This window comes from Amblyomma americanum, chromosome 5 (genome assembly GCF_052857255.1).
Source record: "Amblyomma americanum isolate KBUSLIRL-KWMA chromosome 5, ASM5285725v1, whole genome shotgun sequence".
Classification (NCBI taxonomy): Eukaryota; Metazoa; Arthropoda; class Arachnida; order Ixodida; family Ixodidae; genus Amblyomma; species Amblyomma americanum.
In genome coordinates, this window is record NC_135501.1 from 65,709,182 (window position 1) to 65,732,530 (window position 23,349).

At 45.7% G+C, this 23,349-nt stretch overlaps 1 protein-coding gene across 1 annotated transcript in view; it reads left to right on the top strand.

Moving 5' to 3' along the window:
* Positions 1-23,349, top strand: part of LOC144132504 (uncharacterized) — a 47,847-nt gene that overhangs the window by 16,649 nt on the left and 7,849 nt on the right. Inside the window, exons 9-14 of the mRNA XM_077664967.1 lie at positions 4,220-4,267; positions 4,884-4,931; positions 7,779-7,955; positions 11,076-11,311; positions 14,433-14,563; positions 16,779-16,887. Of these exons, the coding sequence (XP_077521093.1) occupies positions 4,220-4,267; positions 4,884-4,931; positions 7,779-7,955; positions 11,076-11,311; positions 14,433-14,563; positions 16,779-16,887 (749 nt within the window). The remainder of the gene's footprint in view (positions 1-4,219; positions 4,268-4,883; positions 4,932-7,778; positions 7,956-11,075; positions 11,312-14,432; positions 14,564-16,778; positions 16,888-23,349) is intronic.

The window sequence follows — 23,349 nt, forward strand, 5'->3', positions numbered from 1 at the left end:
CGCCTCTCCCAGGTTGCAAATGGTTTCATAAAATCGCCTTAGATAAGACAACAGACATATTAAAACCATCGACGATAACGAAAACTAGTACATAGGACCGCGCTGGACTAACAACTTCTTTAGTGAAAGGTGGCGTGCCAAGGTAACCAAAAGTGCATGGGTGCCAGACGTCCCAAACAGCCACGTGAGCGTAACATAAAGAACACTCAACCTTCAGCCAATGTGTAGACAAAACATTATGTTCATTTCATCCCTACGTGCGCGCACCATTTTCCAGCACCTTAAATTCATTATTGTTATGCAACAGTTACCGTGCAGTGACGCAGCATGTGTCACTTATTTGGAGCCTAATATAAAAGGCTACCAGTCTTTTTTTTTCATCTAGGTTTTTTCCTTTTTCGCAGCATGAAAATCTTGCCGGAAGCCGAGACGCCCTTGTCCACAGTGATGCCGAAAGTTAATCGGACCCTTACACATTTTTAAGAGAATCATTATTTTCGCTCGCCGGTCATTCACGCATCCGGTGCTCTGACCAGTATAGACGTCGTATACGTATCATAGATTATTTTCCACCCGGGTGTTATGGGCGCCTGAAGCGAATGCGTTGCTTGGTTGCCTGGGTAAGCCCCCTTTCAAGAAAAGAGATTTAGTCCAATGGTGTCCTGTGTACTTCTCTCTTTCCGTTTTTGTTGCGGGCCACACTATGTTTGGTCTACAGCAACTAGCCTGCGCGGTTACCCTGTTATGCGACGAAAATAGCGGAGAATGTGTGACATATATACAATATAGGCAGATTGCGCAACATCATCATGCATTCCCCCGTCCGAAAAGGTATTGAATACGAAGTCATATGCTGGGCGAGACTATCCGTAGTATCGCCATAGGTCTTTACGTGCTGTGCTTAACCCAACTCCGCTTGGAGTGGCCGATATTTTACCTCTTCGGTCCCGGTGTTTTACATGAGTCAAAGCAACAATATTATTATCGAAGACTTAGTGATGAAACTTGCAAAGATCAATCTGAAATCACTACAAAAAGGACCCCTTATCAATTTGATATGGACTCCAATTTTCACACTTCTGTACAATTTGTCATGCCTGAAAACGGCAAAGGTACTTCAAGACATAAATAAAGGACGCCATGCCAAGTGCGCGTTGCGAAGTTTCCTTTATTCCCAAACCACTGGCTCGAGAGAACTAAGAAATTTATGCATTATATTATCTTTATTCTGGTTAGTTCTCTGCGCCGTGACATAATAACATTATCATAGCGCGGAATATGTAACCTCTCCCCATTTAAGGACGTCATGGCTCAGTTTTTAGCGGGTTGCGCAAGTGAAATCCGAAAGGGCGGCTTCAGGCTACCTTTGATATTTTCTAGGGCGGGGAAATATTGCCTTAGATATTTCTCTCGGGGTGACAAACCCACAGTGTAGATATGCAGTATTTCAAGAACTTGCAGAATTAGTTGTAGATGCTGGCTTAAAAAACAGAGGTCACCGCAATTAATGAAGATTCAAAGATGAAATAGTAGGAGAGGAAAAAAGTAGAAAACTTGGCTCGCTCTCATTCACTTCAAGTGTCGCGGATGAAACAGCAACATTTAGCTCTATCTCTCAACAAAAGCCGATGGTGTTTTATGCTGAACCCGCGGAAGATACGAAACTTTTTGGGGTGTCGCCAGTCCAATTTTGTCGGTATGACGGAATTAACCACTGGCTGTTCGCTGGCAAGAACTAGGGACGGTGAAGAACTGAAGGTTGAAACGGGAAACCAGGAAAACTTTAAACAAAAAATAAAATTAAGTTCTGTGCTTTTGAGACGGAAACAACTGCTTCGAGAATTTCAATGGGCGCTAATTCCTCCTCTCAAGCTACGTTAAGGTCAGGTCAAGCAAGGCGTCCCTTTTCTAGCATAAAAATATTTGTGCGCCAAGACGCGGTTTGTTAAAAAGCGTATTGCGCAGAGTTCATAACCTTGCAAGGACTAGGTGCCTGTGTTCTCATGTGAATAGACAGTCCCAGCGTTCAGTAAAAGCAGAATATCAATTGAGTTTTTGGTTATTTGTCAAGTAAATAAGCTATATAGATGTATAAAAATGTCCCAAGTCTGTACCAACGATACAAGGCTAAAAGGTTCAAGGTTCAGTACAAATCTAGTACTAGATTAAAAGTTGTAAGCACCTTTGTGTGCCGACGGATACGGCGTTGCGTGCTAAAAGAGTGGTTAATAGAAAACGCTACCCACATTGCTCGTTGAACGCTTATTGTGGCGCTGTTCAACTTCTCAAAGCGTATTGCTTGGCGCTTCAGTTTGGTCGCGGAAACTATATGAATGCAAGAAAAATGTAAACTAACTACCGCTTAGCACAGATTTCCCGCTTTCTTTGATGATTAAAATTATTTAGGTGCTCTCAGCTTTCGCATACCTAAGTGTAGTCTAAATTTTTAAATAGTAGTTATTGACATAATAAAAAATATGACACATAGCTAATATACTTTATGCTAATATAATATATGGATCTTGTCGTCATAGATGGGACTAAAATATGCAGAGTAATACATGGCTTTACACTCTCCCTCACCAAGGCGAAGATGTGATAAGACCAAAGTTTATGATAAACACTAAAGCATATTCTTCGATATTTTTATCCAAACTTTTTCCCCGTCCTTACAATATGGAGAAATTCCGGATTGCTTGAAAGTGGTGAAGGTGGTTGCCGTTGCCAAATCGGGTGACGTTCAGCCCCCTACCAGTTATAGAGCAATCTCATTAACAGGCATTCCTTGCAAACTGCTAGAACATGTTATTTTTACACATATCGGGACTTTCCTTGAAGCTTTCCTTGAAGTTCGAAACCCCTATTCATGTGAAACTCAACTGTTAACCTTCACAAACTTCTTGTTTTCAGTCCATGCTTCCTGATTTATTTTTTTCGGCTGCATGTTCATTGATTTCGAAAAGACGTTTCACTCTGTCACAGACTACTACTTCGGAAACTAAGTTTAATCTCGACCCGAATGCTTTGAAGTGGATTGAATGCTGCTTGTGTAACGGCACACAATTTGTGACCAATATCTACCATAGCTCTTATCCTTGCGATGTAGCCTGCAGTGTTCTAAAGGGATCGGTGCTAGGCCCGTTGCTCTTTCTTATCTATATTAACGATTTATCAAATAGCATATCTTCTGCTATAAAACTTTTTTCTGACACCTGTGTTATTTACCGTAAATTACAAACCCCTCAGACCACCTTTCCCATCAGTTCGATCTTAATCAAAGTTCTTCTTGGGTTGATACTCGGCTAATGAAGCTTAACACCACTAAATGCAAATTCATGAAAATTTCCCGTCATGCTTCTAGTGAGGTGTTTTGCGATTCTTTTTTTAATAATACTCCATTAGCCCAGGTTTCCTGTTACAAATACCTTGGTGTGCATATCCACAGTAACCTTTCCTTGCAAACTCATGTGGCCTACACAACAAGCAACGCTAATCCCAAGCTCGGTTACTTACAACGTAATTTTTATATGGCCCCCACTAACATGAAGCTTCTACTCTACAAACGCTAGTCAGGTTAAAAACTCGAATGTGCATTATGAGTATAGGACACCCACCTTAACACGGTAATTGTAGAAATCAAATCCATCCAAAATCGGGCTGTTCGTTCCATTCCCTTTAATGATTGAAGAGGAAGTGTAACTGAAATGACGTCAGATCTAAGTCTGCACCATCTGTCAATTCGTCACGCATTTGCGCGTATATGTCTTTTTCACGAAATTTGCCATTCTAATCCTCGTCTCCTAGATTCGCTAGTTGCCCCGCCACCATTTATCTCGCCACGCAGCGACCATCAGTTCAAGGTTGACGTGCCCACCAGTCACGCAAACCTCCATTTCATATCCTTCACCCCAACACATCTGAGTAAGGGAACCACCTTCCCACTTTATTCGCATATAATTGAGACTCCGACCTGTTTAAGAATGTGGTGATACTGCACTAATTATGTGCGTGTTATTTTTATTATTTTTATTCGCTCCTCTCTGTAATGCTTCGGTTGTGAGAGAGAACAAATTAATAATAAATATAGCCCCTTAGAGCTTCTGTTTTCCGTTTATGTCCAGCAAGAGACTCATGATATGCAGAGAGCTTGAGTAATTTTTCGCAATATTTAACTCCTCTTTCTTCAGTTCACTCAACCCTGAACCTCTGTCTGATGCAGGTGAAGGTAAACCGGAACGTCAACAGGAAAATGATGCTGGGCACGCAGGTACGCTTATACTGCATCGCTACTCCGCTTAGTTCGATACGACTCTTTAGCAGCTTACAATTGCGAAGGCACTTCCTCCGCCCTTTTGGGTGAGTGTCAGGATATTTCCTCTCCACTTTCTCGCGACTGGCCACCTTCTGCCTACCTTCGTATACCTAGTATAGTTTTATAATATAATTGGTTTTGGGGGAAAGGAAATGGCGCAGTATCTGTCTCATATATCGTTGGACACCTGAACCGCGCCGTAAGGGAAGGATAATGGAGGGAGTGAAAGAAGAAAGGAAGAAAGAGGTGCCGTGGTGAAGGGCTCCGGAATAATTTTGACCACATGGGGATCTTTAACGTGCACTGACATCACAGCACACGGGCGCCTTAGCTTTTTTTCTCCATAAAAACGCAGCCGTGGTCGGGTTCGAACCCGGGCCTTGTATAGTTTCAGTCTTTAAATTTCAGTTAGAAACGAAACTAATATCACACAGAACTAATAAAGAGCCCCTACGGATTTTTGTTCGCAGCTTTTGTACTGGTATGCTCAGAGTTTGAGGTTATGGCGATGTTCAGCTCCTCACTATCCAGTTCACTCGACCCTGAAACTATTTTTTTCTTCTTCATGCAGAGGAAAGTGAACCGAAACGACAAAAGAAATTTGATGCTGGGCACGCAGGTATATTTCTGCACATTGCTACTCGTTTAGATCGGTGAGACTCCGAAGCGACTTATAATTGCGAGGGCACTGCCTCTGCCCTTTTGGATGAGATGACGGGATATTGCCGTTAAGCTGATCAACGAAATAATAAGCTCAAAATGTTGCTATAGCTGTCGTTACAGACTGGTGAGGAGACGTGAATGAATGGCGACACTTAAAGGGTGTCGAACCAAAATAAGTAAAGATGCATACAAAAAAGAACTCCCCTATAGACAATGCGATTAAGTACATTTTGTGTGGTGTATGCGCAGAGCAGTGCCATGTGCGTTTTTCTTTAGATATGAGCAAAGGTCAAGCCAAATTATCTTGAATTTTTGACAATCAATCCGTTATTATTCGCAGCTTGTTTTGATGTGGTATTGGACATTCTATGAGGATTAACCTGGCGTGAGACATGTCAGACAACACACTAGTGGCCACGAATTATTTTATGGCATTGCCGCGGAAATTAAGTGAGTGGAAGAATTCCAATCAGGAGTGAGCATCAAAACATGTAACATTTTTTTGGGGGGTGGGAGGTGGGGGGTTAGGTCAAGATTAGCATGTAAACATTGGATTTCGTTCTTTTCAATGCGTCACTCGTGACTTAATCCAGGTTGTTCTAGAAATCTTATTTTTACAGTGTTAAGTCAAGTTCTCATTATGTAAATAATGCATAAAAACTTTTGTAAGCCCAAAAAAAATTGAACATTTAATGTATGCAGTCAGGGGGCTACAGTACTTCGCCAACTCAACCACATAAATATAAATAGCACGCTTCTTTCACAAGCGCTGATGTAAGAGCCTTGTGCTCTCGTATTCTCACTTTTGCAGTGGAAAATTAATCTGGGTAGAATGTATGGGATCTCGAAACAGTTCAACTTCTTTGTAGCATCCTAAATCCATGATCAGAAGAGAAATGGTGGACGCGGACAGGACAAAGAACGAAAGGAAAACTGCGTCTTGCCATTTCTGTCTGCTTCTGCCATTTATCTGGTAATAACAAACTTATGACTTCAGTACCAACTAGTTCAACCAAACACTTCAAAGTTAAATGTTGCGGAGGCGCATTCCTACTTCATCGGCGACGGGGCTAATCATTCCTTTGTAATCGTCGCCTTCTGGGTTGAGTTCTTCCGCCGATCTCTTGATACCCTATGTAGTCGATCGTAAAGTAGCCCTGGAGAAAGGAATAAATGAAAACATGCTCGAAACAGAGCCCATGAGTGTACTAATGCGGCTGTTTGGGCTTGTTGGTCAGTGATCATGGTTAAAGAAGGCAGCGCGAAAAGACAAGGACAAGACAAGACAGGGCCAGTCCTGTGCACTTTTTCGTTTGTCCTTGTCTTTTCGCTCTGCATTCTTTACCAATGAGTGTATTTGGCTTCTTTTGAAGCCGAGTTCTTAGGCGTCTGTTTCCGGCTTGTGCATCGTCGTCGTTATCGGCGACGTAACCGGCACAAATATAGCAAAGCGAAGAGCACGACGAAGCATGAGAATAGGGCGGTAACGAATGGAGGACGAGAAGGAAAAGGCGGATGAGGAGGCACTGATGGAAGAGGGAAAAGCGGAAACGCAAGGTGGAAAGTGCAGGAGGAGTGTACAGTGGAGCAGGTGAGATGGGTCGCGTTCAGCTTGCGCCGTCTGTTGTATAGCGACGTCCTAAACGCTTTAACATAGCCCTCATACTCAGAACATCCACCGAAACCACCTGCGCAAAAGTGTCTGTTGTTCATCAAAGAAAAATTATTGAAAATTCAAAAACCATAAACACACATTTCACAAGGGTTCAGATGCAGGTTGCGGAAAATAACGGCCGTAGTGGCTGGTAATCTAAACAGATATAAAAGTGAATGGTTTGTTGCGCGTTTGCAGTGATGGCATTGTGGACAGTAAGATATGGCACCAAGCTGATAATCGTGCACCTCCTAGCAAACAATTCGAAACAGTGTTCCGCGGGAGCTTCCGATAGTTGTCTGATTTCAATGGTATGTAAATTGTTCAGCTAGTGACAGAGGCACTGCCACGGTGGTTCTTGTTTGAGGGATGCATTTGACCAAACTTTCACTGCTTCTGTCCCGGTATAATCTTAACTTAGCTATACGCGTGCTCATCATTGAACCGATGCTGACTTGACTTAAGGGTCACCCCATCGAAAGTGCAGCGTGCTATCCTGTGGCGCCATGTCCTCGCGAGAGTCGAGGCGCAGAGTGAAATCGTGGGGTTGAGGCTAGAAATGGGGCCGCACTGCATGCTGCTTTACCGTATAGTAGTGGTACAATCACCGAAAGAACTGCAGCTGAAAATGGTGTGAAACGCCACTGAGCACCGGACGCAAGGAAATTGATAGTGGAAGGTCAAAAAACACTTTTTTTTGGTTGGAAAAGGAGGGGTGCAGAAAACACGGGTAACAAAACGGTGAGAAAGCACGCCAACCGAGAGTCAGAATTATCAACCAATGGCATCTCGGATTCCTTTTCGAGGGCGTGTTTTTTCCTCGTACCGCTAGCCACGCCCCTTTCATCACTGCCGGCTGAAGACGTGGAGGACACCATCGGGTGTGCAGACAGCACAAGCTGGATTTGTTTCCCTTGTGTTTCGCGACGGGCCGGGATCCGATATTTTGCAAAGAAACGCTTAACCGAGCACCCTACGCACTGCGCTTCTTTATGTTAAATATATTAGCTTTGTCAGGGACGTGTTTTACGGGTGAACGTTCGCGCTAATACACCTATTCATTGCAGAGTTTTTAGGAATGAACCAATTCCTTGGCAGTGACTACTGACTGTTACAAGTGCTGTGATCCCTGTCTCTGTCTGCGTACAGGGGAAGCGAAAGGTTCCGTCCTGGAACCGACGGACACGCTTCCCGAACACCCAGTCGTGTGCATCGTGAACAGCCAGGCCGTCATCGAGATCACCTACCCTCAGGACGGGCTCTGCGACGCCGTCATATTCAACAAGATCTTCTACCACAGCGGCCAGCTGTCCGTAGGAAAAACAGGTGACCCTGAAAGCACCGTGCTTTGCCCGTGACTCATGGCTAGAGAGAGTTTGGTAATCACGGCGTTATATTGCAAAGTGATTACACCGCTTCCTAACACACATATTCGGCACTCTTGGCTGACACGCGGTGCACGGCCTTTCGCTGTGGTCCTGGTCGCATCATGGCGGGCCATTATGATGCTGATGCAAGCCATCTATATGTATTACTTCCGTTACCCCTAACATGCGCTATGTCTTCCTCGTGAAGAGTTAATTTCTGGCGCGATGACGATGGAATAATAGCGTGGCAATGGTAACCTAAAACGATCCGTTCACTACGTATGAGTGTAAATCTACGAAGATAGTTTATAAGGTTTAATGTAGCGCCAGCATTAAAGGTGGGCGGGAAAACCTAACTAGAATGTTTTGTTATAATAGAAAATGCGACAAAAATGTACATTAAGACGCAATAGCATTTCTGGCCGCATTCTAGGGCTCAATACATCCTTGTGGTGCTTGCCACTAATAAAGTGTGCAGAAACACTCTGAAACGCCGCAGCGGCGGGACAACTGACACCAGAATCGCAAGCAGCAATGATACCATAAGAGAACAAATCAGGAGCGCTTTTTGGATGCCGATGTGTATCAAGGTTCCACATTGTAACGTCGCAGTACCTCGGATCTAATCACCAGAAAGCGACGGCGAAAGGTTGTAAAGGTAGCGCCTTTGCCCAAGGAGTTCTTCGGGCACTGAGTTGTCAAGCAGAAGCTCAAGGGTTGCATGGCGCACCACTGTAGGAGTGCACGTCGAACACTGAAAAGCAGTGGGTTTTTTTTTAGTGCTCCCAGTCTACTAACCCTCCATTCTTCACGCTCATACCCTGGACTGCAACCTGCCTTGCTTTCCGAGCTAATGAGCTGCCTTACGTTCGTTTCACGCGCTGTCTTCATGTTTACGAATGGATGCCACGTGGTCCCATTTTCTCAGTGGCAGGCCACTGTCGTTTCGGTCAAGGCTTGTTTACGCTTAACTTTCATACTAACCAGCATTTTATTCTGACACCAACTGACAAAATTTTCTGCGCAGATGACATCTATTCGTATCCCTATTCCCAGTTGTGCGCCAGTGCATGCCGACTTCAGAGCGACACATTCTGGTATCTAGAAGTGTTGGACACAACTTGAATCTAGCTATGATATACGGGTGTCACCTAAGCTGCTCCCTTTTTATTTTTACTCCAGCCTGCACGTTCCGCTGTGACCCACTCCATACATTATTTCTCTTTCAGTACGTGCATATTCACCACACGTTTCAAATGTGTTCCCGTTTCCGGAAACTCGGAAATACTTTAGTGGTAAAAACGAAAAATTCTCATAGCGAGCCGCAATTACTATCTTAGAGCGACAATGAGTGAAAATGTTTTGGTAATTTTTTTAATTATTAGCAAAAATATGCACTCCGCTCACGCGCAATGCATTTTTTTCTTTAGTTAGACACAGAAAAACAACACCATATCGTGTCAGTGTCTGAAGTCATGCTTTTTTTCGTCTCTTTTTGTGTGGATTTACTCTGTAACACATGATTGCGCGTTTTACTTGGCCGTGCCGAACAATATCCGCCATGCGTTATGTAGGTTAAAGAACATTTTACGATGAAGTTGACTCCTCTTCCTTTCGTTAATTCTTGTAGCAAATGTGCCGCATGTATCACAGTCCCTTCATTGCTCCAAAGAAGAGAAGAATGTTTTGACAGTCTTCAGGCCACAGAGCTGCGGCGAGAGCTCTTCCAGTGGTTCCTTATGTCATGCTGACCACGGCGGAAAAAAATGCCCTGGAACATTCGCCTTCCCGATCTGGAAGTAATGGCATTTATACGTTCACCACATCTCCTGCCGGAACACTTGCTCCCATCTCTTCAGTTACGTGAGCAGCGATGGCGCATTTTCCACACTGCCCACTCCCCAGCCACACATGACCTTTTTTTCTGCAGTAATTGAGCCAGGCAGTTAGCTCTGGGTATAACGCGACGATGCACATCCTAGAAAAAAATTCTGGATACACATAATGTTGTGGGCAGTTGGCTGTAATAGTTATCTGGACGCATCAGGAAGCGCGCGTATGATGGTGGGAAGGTTATGTGCCAAGACAAGCCAAATATAAAAGAGCAAAAAGATTCAGAACGTACATGTTTCCAGAAAACAGCTATTAAATCCGCAGGATTTCATGGCGTTAATAGCTTTAGCGTCATCTCTGTAGGTGTAATTTCGGCGACGTACACTGCGTGCCCGTCAAAGTCAAATCTCATCAGCGAGAGCACCCACGTGCACCTGCTGGCCAAAATGAACGTGGGCAGTACTACCTGCGTCCCAATATTTATGCCAGCCATATACACTGCGGAGTGCAAGCTTTAGAGCATGTTTTATTTACGGTCAAGCAATCATAATAAACAGCACGCGTACAGTGCATACCTGAGCGTACCTTAACTGCTCCATGTATAGATACATTAAAACTCCGTTAATTTGAATTTCACGGGACTGGAGAAAACACCCGAATGAACGGATTGCCTAATTTTTGGCGGGACGAAAAAAAGTCGGTAGCGCAGATCAGTATCCCTGTTGTTTCTTAAAGAAAAACCCGCAGAAATGCAGTCTGGCGAACTTTTGCTCAAGATTGTTCGTCGCGTTGCAAAGCGGCGGGTTTTGCAAGTACGTTGCGCGAGTTCACACTACTTTCGGTCATTGCGCCTGACGCCTTGAGACGTTGCGCACTGTTTGCGTACTAAATGCAAAGTTGACATATACGTTTGGCGGCACCGAACAGGGTGTCCGAATTATGCAGGTTTCTAAAAAACTGGGGTCTATTTAACACGATTGTACTGTACTCCATACCATCGTACCAGGGTATGGCGAAACATCTGGAGCTGCTCCAGGACTGAAATTATTTTTCAAAGCTGCCGGGAATTTTCCTGCAGCTATTGCCAGTGACGCATAACGTAGCTCTTTTCTATGCTGAGCAGTCATCACTCCTTATTCGCTGCCTGCAGAAAATGAACAATGCCCATTTCCAAACTTGCCTTCAAGACTCGGATAAAGAACGCCTTCAAGTAATTCTACAACGCACAGTATATGCGCCGATGCAGAGAACCACACGTACAAGGAGTTCCTGACAGCCGCTGGACGCTCCCGCCTGACTGCGTACATGGTGGCCACTGACCGGCACTTCAACCTGTACGAGTACGTGCCTGCAGCGCCCAGCCTGGACGCACTGCGTAAACAGCACCACGTGCGCGGCTTCGGCTACCTGGGGATCCGCGTGCAGAGCAGCCAGGGCGAGATGCTGCGCCAGCACACAAGGCTGCTGCGCAACCAGGTCGAGGTGAGGGCCTCTCACATCGCTATTGGACACGTTAACGAAGATGCAAGGTCGGAAGGGATTGGAGGTTTACTCCGATTCATTACACCGGAGACTTTGGACAGTTCGTACTCAGCCCCGTTAACCGACGAGCCAGTAGACATGCCGACGAAGAACAGATCGAGATAAGGATACTAATGGCTCTAAACCATTTTTACACGAAAAACTTCAGCTGGTGTTTGTTAATCAAAAGCAGCGCAAAAACACCTCCCGTGTTACCGAAAAAAAAAAAGAAACTTTCTGGCTTTGCAACAGAAACTCCTAGGCTGTTTATACATTGTTTGCCATCGCTGTTACTGCAATAACGCGCCCTGCCTTCTCACGAACTAGTCGCGATGTTTCAACAACAAAGCGGTCCTCTGAAATAGTGATTTATACAACTGGAAATGTCACTTAAGCATTTCGTTGGGGTTGTTTGCAAGTCTGGAATTTGCTTTTGGATAACGCGCGGCCTTTATTCTGTGGGATCCTTCTAGTGATTTTAACATGTGAATTTATTTAGCACTACTCTGTTGAGTGTGTGGAAATACGGGGGAAACAAAGCCTTTCGCCCCGCCCGCACTCCCACTCCGCGGATGCAGCGTTCCCGCTCGCTAACCGCGGAGGGGTTCGTGCTCGAGGGACAAAGGGAAGGGACGACACAGCGTTAACACTCATATGCTATTTATTACACTTGCAATTAATACACAGAGTGGGCCAGCTAGCTACAAAACATCAACGAGGCATTCCTCGGAAATAGAAGGCTACGTAAGAAGGACTTCCGACTTACCGGCTGGGGCAGGGGCGCGACTTCGGAGGTATCGGCGGCGAACGTTTGTATGCGCCGATAATGGCGGCCGGGTTCTCCCGTGCGCGCCGCATTCTTGAGGCAAAGCCATTCCCTAGCATTTGCCGGGGAAGGCGACCAGAGCGCGCGTTTGCTGCGCCCGCTTCGCTGCCTGGAACCAGAAGTCCAGCGGCAAGGCACAACGGATCCCCGTGCGCCTGCCGCGGAAGGTGACGAGAGCCTGCGGCTCCAACCGCTCACGACGCTGGCCGGATCCCGAAGGGGTTCTCTCCGGTTCCGCAGAATTCCGCGTAACCTACGAGGTGGCGCTCCCGTCGCCGTTCCCTTTCCCCCATGAGGGAGACTTCCCTTCTCGCCCAGCCGGGGGCTGTCCATCCCGACGGCCGACGATCAAGATGGGTGGCCGCATCGAAACGGACGGGGGAAACAGGTTCTCCACAAGTGACCACATATATATCATCTTTCTCGTACATGTATTTATGTCTACGAAGCATACATATCTGTCTTGTACAAGTGTTGCATCAGAGAAGTATTCATTTTCCCTTCAAGAGTAGATTCCGGTACTAAAATATTTAGTTCGGCCACCGAGAGCAGCTGCAACACAGGTTAATATACACGAAATCTGAATTTTTAGTGCGCAACAGAATTTCACCACCACAGCATTGCACAGCGAGAGCTGTGCTGGCGTCGTTCTGCTAGACCGTGTCGTAGTCGTTGGCGCACGTTACATCCTTCCTACCTCCCTCTCAAGCGCAATGGTAAAGCTTGTCAGGCCGGATGAGCGACCCTGCGCGACGGTACGGAACGTACGATCACGCGGTTGTTATACCTGTGGCATGCGCCGGGACACTTTTATTTTTATTCTTGAGTGATTCTTTATCCGTCCCAACATTGCATTAGCCTTTACAGCATGACTCGGCGGGCGTCTTGTACTTCACGCGTAATGCTCCTCAGACCACAAGTAATTGCAGTCGAAAGCGGCAGTAAGCCGGTAGTACGCCTTGCTCAAAATGAATATGTGGAGTGTAAGTTAAGCTCTTCCCTCCAGTCTCTAACTCTTGTATGCGTTTTTTTTTTCCTTGGCTTCTATTTAGCTCTTTTTGCAGCGTGTATACATGACTACCTGATGTTCCGGGCGTTCCAACTAAGTAGCTATGCTACTGTACGGACCGTATATTAACGCCCAGTCTGCATGATAAACAAGATATTTTTAAAAACTTGCGGTTTAGGTCATTTTCTGTAGTTTTCTTTGTCATTTGGATATGGTCTTCAAATGATTTCCATACGATATGTACGAAGCCATATGGAGTCCGAATGTATTTTTACTTGGCTGTGTGTATCGTTCATACAGTCCTTCAGACACCGTATGTTGCTTTTGGTTTCTATATGCGCTGCACGCAAATCACACGAAATTCCAAGGATCGTCATATGCAGCGTCTGACCAAGACATGGCAAAAGTGAGAAGAAATTTGCTTGGTTTACGCGGTTAAACGTCCCAGAGAGACTCAGGCTATGAGGGACGCCGTAGAAGAGCACTGCGGATAATTTCGATCGCCGGGGATTCTTTAACGTGCACTGACTTCGCGCTGTACGCGATACTCTAGAATTTCGCCTCCATCGAAATGCGACCGCCGCTGTCGGGAGGCAAATTTAGGCTCACGTGGTTTTTCCTCACTGCTGTTTCTGCGTTCCGCATTATCAACAACGATTTGAAAGTGGTCTGCTTTCAGATGATCTATATTATATCGTTTAAAAATGTGAGTTCTGTACCAAGGAAGACGGAAAGTAAATGATACTATATTAGAACCCTGACGTTACCGCAGTACGATCACAGTCCTTCTCACCAATTTAGATTCTGCTCGCAAGTTCTTCTGTAGCCATAAAGAACAGCGCTCATAGAAAGCGTAAAATGTTGCCTTAATTTCATGAAACAAGGAACTGTGTGTTTCGTTTTCGAGGCCTCCACAATGGAGACGATGGAAACAGATCACTAAATATTACCGACAATAAAATGCAAGTACGGCTACCGCACCTAGACACGAAGATTGACTCTGCTGTTCTTGGTTTGCGAGCGCTACTCGCAAGGCAAAATATGGTCACTTTGATGAGGTTTTGGCGGTGGCGTACAATTTCAACTGCATGTGGTTACTGTCCACCACTGCTAGTTGGTTGCTCAGTGAAACTGTTAACACATATACAGTGTCACTAAGCACTAGTGTATGTTGTGAGTCGCTTAGGTGATACTCTTGCTTGAAATATACATGCCATCGCTATAGGCCGTCACACGTGTTGACGCAGGACTTAAACAGCATGCTGAAGGAAATGGAAGTGCCGGACAGCGCTCTTTTCCTCGGCCTTACCTCGGAAGAGCACCTGTTCGACGATGACATTGCCACGGCGGCCTTCAAGGCTGTCATCAACACCGTTCAGTAAGGCTCTGGGAACTTGTTTTTTCTATCGCATCTGTTTCTCAACATCTTTTCGAAGAACCAAGTTCGAGCGTAATATCTACATTGCGGCGAGCTGCTTTCTGTGAAATCTGCACGACAGTGTTTCACACTATGGCCGACAATTTCTTGGTAAGTTCGTGTACAACAGAAGACAGGTCATAAGTCTTCGTAGTTAGCGTCAGAGCCATCCATTACAAAACTAGGGCAGTATGCATGTCAAAGCCGTTTTGGATGAAAACAGCAATGTCATCATAAATAGCCCAGCGGAGGCAGAAGAATTTTAGGAGTATGACGGCATATAAAAACTTCAGCCCTCCAGCATCCCTTCTATAAACAGTGCAAAATATGTACCTTTAATATCAACCTCAATAAGACCTCGTGAAATAAGCTAGCGACGTGAGGAATGATAACGCCACGCGAACATTTGAAAAACTATGGAGACGCTTTTTTCTTTCGCTGCTTCTCAAGAAAGCCCTACGCGTTCGGCAGGCCGAACAACGACAACTTGCCTCCCACCAAATCGCACTAAGTAATACAAAATCATTCCAAACTGCATGAGCGCATTATTATAAGCAACAAAAGAAACGCAATAAAAGCACCGCGAGACTTCTCCACGCCCTGTTGTGAACACAACGCGCCAACTGCACTCCACATAGGCGAAAACCACTGACGCAAACTTCATGCACATAGCTGCGGCGCCTCCGGTCACAAACAAGCACCACCAGACAGAAGGAAAATGGTCGCCCCAAAATCTAAATCAGTCAAGGCCAAACATCACCCCACCTTTTCCACCCTCTGCTGTTGCACCTTCGCCGCATCAATGGTCGCTTGTGATCTTTTCTGTATTTCTAATTGTTTGTTTCCGCTGTGTGATGCAGCGATGTATTTAAGCCGTCGATTGCGTTTCGTGCGCGTTCTTATCCCCCATAGTAGTTCTTGTATCTTGCATTTCGCTTTTTTTTGTTTGCGGTCGTCCTGTCTTCCGGGCAGAATATGAGTGGTTTTAGTATCATTTTTTTGTGAATACGATAAAGTCCTTTCTTTTTATGCGTCCCGGTTTTTTTTTTCTGGGGAGGGGGGGGGGGCTCATGATTTGCATATTTACATCAAACTTCTAGCAAAATGTGTCGTCTCAAGCACTTCATTGGTATTTTTGGCGAAATATGTTCCAGCTTCCAGGACAGTCACCAAGAAGTTTTGTGCTTAGGTTGAACCGGAAAAAGATTTTATACAAAAATGGTGAAAAAAAGAATTGCGACTTGATTTGATGAAAACTAGCTCGTGACGACGGCGGTCATAGTCATTTCCGTCATTTGTGGTTAATGCCGTTGTGCAGTTTTTTTTTTTAAGAATGAAGTAATAACTCGCAGACGTCTTAGCTCAAGGCGCATTGGAGGACGCGCAGACCTGAATGACGTCTTAGCTCAAGGAGCATTGGAAAAAAAAATACATTAATGCCTGCGCAACGGATTACTGCGTCTGTGGAATCAGTCGCCACTTCATCTGCCGCAGTAATATCCGTCCAGTGCTGTGCCAGAACTACGATGTCTTGGTTAGCGATCTCCGCTCGCAAAACGCTTTAGCTCTGTCGGCACCTTCACACTTTTCAGAGATCGCACTATTGTACACTGTTGCACGCTTTTATATGCTTCGCCACTTGCCATTCTCAAAATGTAGCGCTTCTCGAGGACGCGTCCCCTTCAACACATGACGCCTGGCGCATTGTACAATACCGTTCAATACGACTTGCAGCACGTTTAATATGTGGCTCATATTGCCATAAAAAGAAAATAGTGGCCAGTGGCGGCAAAAAGTTACACATCTCGATACCAGTGTGAGATGTAGGCACCCTGCAACATGTATGGGGACGCAGATGTTGGCCAAAAAGCTTAAATCCTACTAAGGACGCCACCCGCAAGTGGACGTCATGCTTCGGGCTTTTTGAAACGTTTTGAAACTTTACCACTTTGAGATTTTAACCATGTCGGAAATTAGGATAAACTGAGGTACGTTTTTCAATATCTTTTTTTTATATTATTGCCATCCAGATATCGTCAGTTTCTGGAACTAGCAAGACAAATTGGTTAAGATATACGCTTCGTTAACGTGAATTCTCTCTCGTTGCCGCTACATAAAGCAATAGAAATTCAACAAACGCATAGGCCCTCTGAGGAGTCCCGCAATCGTACTGCAGGGTTCACCTGCTCATCATCGAGAACCACCAGCTGAAAGCCGACGACTGCCTGAGTAGCCCCATAACCACCTGGGGTAACGCCAAGGGCATCGCGTTCGACGAAGCACAGGTGAGCACCGAACACCACAAGTGTTCCCATATCTGTACTCGTTGAAATCAACAAATATCTAGACTTGATCCCAAGAATGGCGTCGTACGATGAAAATTAGCCCTTTACTTACCAGTGTCGTAAATTCGGTACTTACTGTTTTCGCGCCGTGTCCGCATTATTACACAGAACATGGGAAAAAAACGTTTATGTCATCATGTTCTGAGTATCAAGTGTTTTCCGGTCAGAATGTTTGACGTCACCGCGACAAAGATATACGAAGGAAAAAGGGGCGGGAATGTGTGACTGCCACCCAGCCTCTAAAATTAAATTCCTGGTCTCTATTTTTTTGTCAATCTTTGCGAGAGAATAAGGAAGACATTCGTTTGGCATAAATTTGTCCGGAGTTCCTGGCGGTTCGAATTTGTTGAAGGCTTTCGATTTAGTCTTTCACACAAATTGAACTCTTTTCTAAAAAAATTAGCCGAGTACCGATAGCCACACACCCCCGGCTGCACTTAAGCTTCGCTCTTCACTTCATTTCTACGGCGATCCGTGGCCTCCTTCAGGCTAGCCGACTTCACGCCATCCATACTGCGGCCTCAACTATGGCTGCGGTGACGCGAGCTCTCCTCTTCTATACTCCCGGTTATCACAGATGTGGAGTGAGTGAGTGAGTAAGAACTTTAATTTCCACCGATGTAGGAGACCCCCTACTCCCCATCCCCGGCACGCAGGCCTGGATGTGGAGCGCGGGGTGTGACGTCATACAGAGGGCGCAGCGAGCGCCCAACGGTAGGGGCTTTAGTAACGGCTGGAGCGGTGGCCGCGCCGCGACGAGGCGAGTTGCCGGAGACTCGAGGCCCGTGGTATGACTTCACACAGAGGGCGCAGCGAGCGCGCCAGCTTTGGCGGTTGAGACGCGCGCCTGTAGGAACGGTGGCCGCGCGGCGACCGCAACAAGCCGAGCCGAGTCGCCGGAGAATCGAGGCCCGTGGTGTGATGTGACACATGGTAGAGCATCTGAACGCCAAAAGTTCGAGGTCATGCCGTACGTGCATAAAGTGAGCCACGGCATCAAAAAAGTGGCGGCCAGGCAGGGAGTGAGTGTGGTGTTTTCTGCCCCTTGCAAGCTTTCGGGTCTGTGCTCGCGCATTTCTCGAGGCAGAGAAAGGAACTACGTTTGTACAACGCAGCACGAGAACCGCTTCACGGCGTGTGTCGCTCAGGTCGTGTACAAGTTCCCCCTCACATGCGAAAGAGTATACATAGGCCAAACAGGTCGATGTATTAATGACCGGCTGCGTGAGCACCACTCCTCCCTGGGGTCCGATGACGGTGCCAACTTGCCTCGCCATTACAATGAATGTGGGTGTTATCCACTGTTCAGCAACATAATGATTCTTGGTAGAGTCAGGGGTAAGCAAGAGCGAGAAATCTTGGAGGCTTACCATATCAGTTTGTCAGGCCAAGATTGCATTAGCACAACTTCGGTGCGCTTACTCGAAAAGGAATTTGCTTTTTTAGGCCGGTCACGGTAGAGGTGTATCTTGCGTGCCCTATGCGCTGTGAGTTGTGATACGGCTGTTGCGCATGCTCTGCTGGCCTTGCTGGGACTATGTTTTTGTCTAATAAATCTCAGTTGACAGTCCAGTCGTTGTGGCGTGTACACTCCTTCTCTTGTCCCTTGTCTTTTGTGACTGTTTTTTTTCAAGTTACTATGAACCAACTGGCCCGCATTTCAACCCTTCTGTGACACAGAGGGCGCGGCGAGCGCCCAACGCCTAATGTCCCTTGATAATTTGAAAGTAGCGACACTCTCCGCGCCGCGCTTGATTCTCCTCGCGCGGCGGCTGCAAGCTCTGCGCACGACACGCTTTTTCTCCTGAGCGCCCGCCCGCCGGCCGTAGCAGGGAGTGAAGCGCGTGTTTTTGGGCCAGGCCTGCGCTCCAGGAGTGCACAAAATATTTGAAAAATTGCGAGAAACGCATTGAGAATGCCCAAAAGTAATGTTCATGAGATATTGGTTGCTTCTTACAGCTTTCTGAATGGGGAATACTGATGTAAACAAAGCTCTCAGGCGAGTTCTGTACTGCATACACTTTTTAAGTCACATGATAAGGTGTTTTACTTTGTGCACCTAATCTAGTACTGCCTCTGACTTTGTCTGTGTTTGCTTTTTAGAGCGTGAACTTTGTCACCGCGGTAAAACGTCAGAAAACGACCCAGTCTGGAGCTTTAAACTTCAAGATATCTGTCTAAGCATACTATATGTCACGTGATCAACCGTGAGTTTGGATCATTGGCTAAATATAATTACTTTGACCACTTAATGGGCCAAATTAATAAAATTTAGTAAATTGCAATTAAAGCCCAAATTTGCGCTGCAGCATCGAATCATAACCGTTGGAAAGCTTAGGGAAAATGTAATGGCACTGTGCTAATTAGCGATCTGCATTAATCTGCGTTAATTTGTTAGTTTTGTATAAAACGAAACTTAGAGGTAGGCGATCAAGTCATATACCGTTCAAAAGCTTATGATGAATGCAAATGCTCTGAATTAGTTAGCGATCCCTATTAATTAGCGCTAATAAGCTAAATGCAATCAAATCCACCCTTTAAATTACAGCATCGAGTCATATACCTTTCGAAATCTTAGGTTGAATGCAAATGAGCTGTGCTAGTTATCGACCCCAATTAATTAGTGTTACTTATTTAACTGCAGTTAAATCCAAACCTTACACTATAGATGGAAAACTTAGGGCTAGTGTAAAAGCATTATGCTAGCTAAACAAACATAAAGATAAACCTCACAACAAAAGAGCTAACACTCTAACTAGGCTTAAGACGAACTGCTTCGAAATGTTTTCCTTTGCTTGAGCACACTTGCGTGCAGTTGGTCTTATTTAGCGTGCACACGCTTACAATAAATTGGTCATGAGTGCATCTTCCGTCCGTAGGTTTGTTTCGTCAGTGTGAAAGGGGGTTTTGCAATCTAGTTTACTCACTTAAAAAAACAGTTGAGCACTTTCAATGCGATCAAGGAGCGCGGACAACCATTCATCAGCCGCGATTCATTGAACATTAATAGGCACTGGTGTCAAGGAAGTTTAAGAATATACTCGGTATACCTATAAGAGAAAGCATTCTATATCCCCATACAAAAAAGTCCTATGGGCGTCTATGGAAAAAGCTATCTCCGTCTATGGCCTTTTATGAACGTCTATAAGCACCTATAGAGGTGTTTATTGCCAGCTATTGAAAAATCTATGCCACTAAATCTAAAGCTATAGCTTTGGAGCCATACAATTGTCTTAAGCTCTCTATAGAAAAATATATTAGCCTGTATAGACAGCTATAGACAGAAATAGGAGAGGTCTATAGCTATTTGGGCCAGAATTCTATAGCCGGCCATAGGACATTTTTGTATGGGTCTCTAGGCAAGATAAACGCCTCTCGATAATGTAATATTATTCTTGACACTGAAATTTCGTTCTGGTAGGAAGTAGGGGATATAAAGCTGGTATTTTTATAGGCATCACAAAAAAATGTATCATTAAAGAAAATTAGAGCATATTCAGCAGGATGATATATTTTCGCACACGCACAAGAACGTTAATTGACAAGAAACACGTAACAGACGGGAGAATCACATAATATTCAGCATCTACGCTAGTGCAGAGATGTGCTATGCAGTATTGATGACAGCTGAGAAAAATATGCTCAAGGAAACACAACAGTGGTATATGTCATAGCTCAAATCAACATCACTTTGTACATCTATAAAGCGCTCAGTTTCATGCAACCGAAAGTTGACGGACAATGGGATCCTACGCTAAAAGGTTGTCTGTTAAAAATTGCGGATTTGCTGTTATAAAGACGACGCTGCAGGTGCAAGAACTAGCACGTTTTGAGCCCAGTCGCTATTTGCAGAGAAGATGCAATGCGCGGATGCTTTGGAGATTTGTTTCGTTCTGGCCTAGCATGCAAAATAACCTAAAAACGAAGCAGCAATCAACCCTCGAAGGAGGAAGCCTTCCAACCAACGGCGTCAGCCATTTGTTATGACGTCGAGGTTAATCCCCTAACGTGAGTATATATGGTATCAGGAATACCGCATAACCACCTTCAGGCCACTTGCTGCTGTTGTACGTGCAACAGTACGGCATAGCACTTGCACGTTGCAATAAAAGCACAGTGCTGTAACATTCGCTCGCCGAGCCTAGGAGAAAATGGCGCCAACGTAAAAGAAAAACACAACCAAAACGCCGGACCCACGCGTTTCCAAGGGCAACGGCAGGGAGACCAATCGTCGCGCAGAAAATCTGGCGGAGAGCCAGCCCTCGGGAGAGGAGCGCAAAGGGCGAGGAGGTCACGCGGCGGCGGCAAAGTTCAATGGTTGGCGGACCTCTGAAATTATCAAGGGGCTTTGCCAACGGCAGGAGCGGTGGCCACGCGGTGGCCACGAGCCTAGTTACTGGAGAATCGAGGGCCGTGGTGTGACGTCGCAGTGCGGCCACGGCTCAAAGTGCGGCGACGGCGAAGAGGCGAAAACCTGGCGTAATGTAGCTATCGCTACAAAAATTGGCTAAAGTCTACGCTTCTCGGTAATGCTACTTTTGACCGCAGCTGCTGCGGTATTTGAACCATATGCGACCGCGTAGCGAACACGCAGCGGCGAACGGAGGCAGCTGTGTGTTTCGGCATGGGCAGGGCACAGCTGTCCACCGACGCTTCACCGTGACCGACGCAGAGCCTCTCCTACGATGAACAGATGACGGCGCGCGCTACTCTAGCGCCATCTCTTGGCAGGTCGCCACCGCGGAGCCCGTCTTCTGGCTGCCGCCGTACTCTCCTCCTCCGCTTTCTTCCTCGCGCGGCCTTCTCCATCGCCGTCATTTTATTCTCCGCTCCGGTGCGCTCCACCGGTTACGCCAAGTTCCACGGAGAGGGACGCCGCTCAACCCACGAACGGGCGCTTCGCTCTAAAATAGAACAAATGCTAGGTGTCCATTATTGGCAAGGTGCCAATCCATGAAAGTTTTGCGCCCTTAACAATGTTTTATATTGGTTTTTGAATGGGGGTCCACTACCCAGCATAATGCGGAAGTATTATAATTTTCTTTGTCTTCTTCATAGTAAGGATACGACCGGGACGTCAGTTCTAACTGGTTTCTACACCACCGAAAAGCCTACTTAGGCGCCGTCGGTTTACAATAGTGTAGGCAAGTAGAGCAATAGCTGAAGTGTGTGTAGCTGGAACACGACAGGTGCATGGACAAAACATACAATTCGATCCTTCAAACATGCAAGACCCTCGGTGACACACGCACAGAGTTCACCTCCAGAATTATTATCAACTTTTGGAGAACAGACCCCGCTGAAATTAAACCGACAGCAAGCACGCGATGCGCCCTGCTCGCGGATCGAAAGGCGACGACGCTCCGAAACTGCCGCTCCGAATTTAAAACTCTCCGCAAATTGAGTCTACCAGCTTGATAGAGTAAATCAAATATGTTGGGGGCGCAAAAGAAGTTGACTTATCTGCGGCTCTCTTGTATCGTTTTTTGTTCGTGTGAAGTCTTGTTCAATACATATTTTTGTTTCTGGAAATTTTTGCCTGATCACGTAACCTGTTTCTCAATTACTAGTAATTAAAGTACGCTATTTCTCAATCTCCTAGACGCAAAGTCGCGTGAACATTTCGCAGTCTATACGTACGGCCCACAAGTAAAACTCGCTTGATCTACGTTTGCTAGTAGCTCAGGGAACACACGTTGCTGCGTACAAGAGAAGAATGTATTTTTTATATTGGAAGGTTCGGAGGGGAACACAGGGTCGTTACTTCTAATGTCTATAGCAGTAAAGACATATGTGACAAATTGGAAACACTTCTAGGGGGAAATCCCCATGCTTCTCTGAGTGCCTCAAATTCTTTCAGGCTGTCTTCGCTTTCTAACAATTTGAGGTTGGTCTAGTTGGCTGTCCGTGAGGAATTCTGAGAAATGCATCGCAATGAAGAAGAAAAAAACACACATTAGAACACCTTACCAATACCTTACAAATCTGTCCACTAACGGTACATTTCGAAAATTTCTTGTGGCCGCGGACGCTAGCGCATGCGGCCAGTAGCTCGCTGGATCGTCCTGCTGTTACCACACATTGGAAGCACCTCGCAACTGCGGGGCCGGACGAAGCGACAAGCGTACATATCGCTCCGATTCTAGCGAGATATACTGAGCAGGAATAACAAACGTCTCCTTAAACAAATGTAAACTGTAAGTCAGGAAAGAGTGAAATACATCATCCCCTTTTTGGCTCCATATAATAAGCTGTGCTCCAATTTGTGAAGATATACATCCAACGTATAGCTTACGCCATGTGTAGCTGTCAAAGAAATGAGTCCCCGGTCACTGTTTTCATTTGAAGCAGATAACAACTGCGTTAGGCCCTCGTTCATCATTCAAATAAGCACCGATTAAA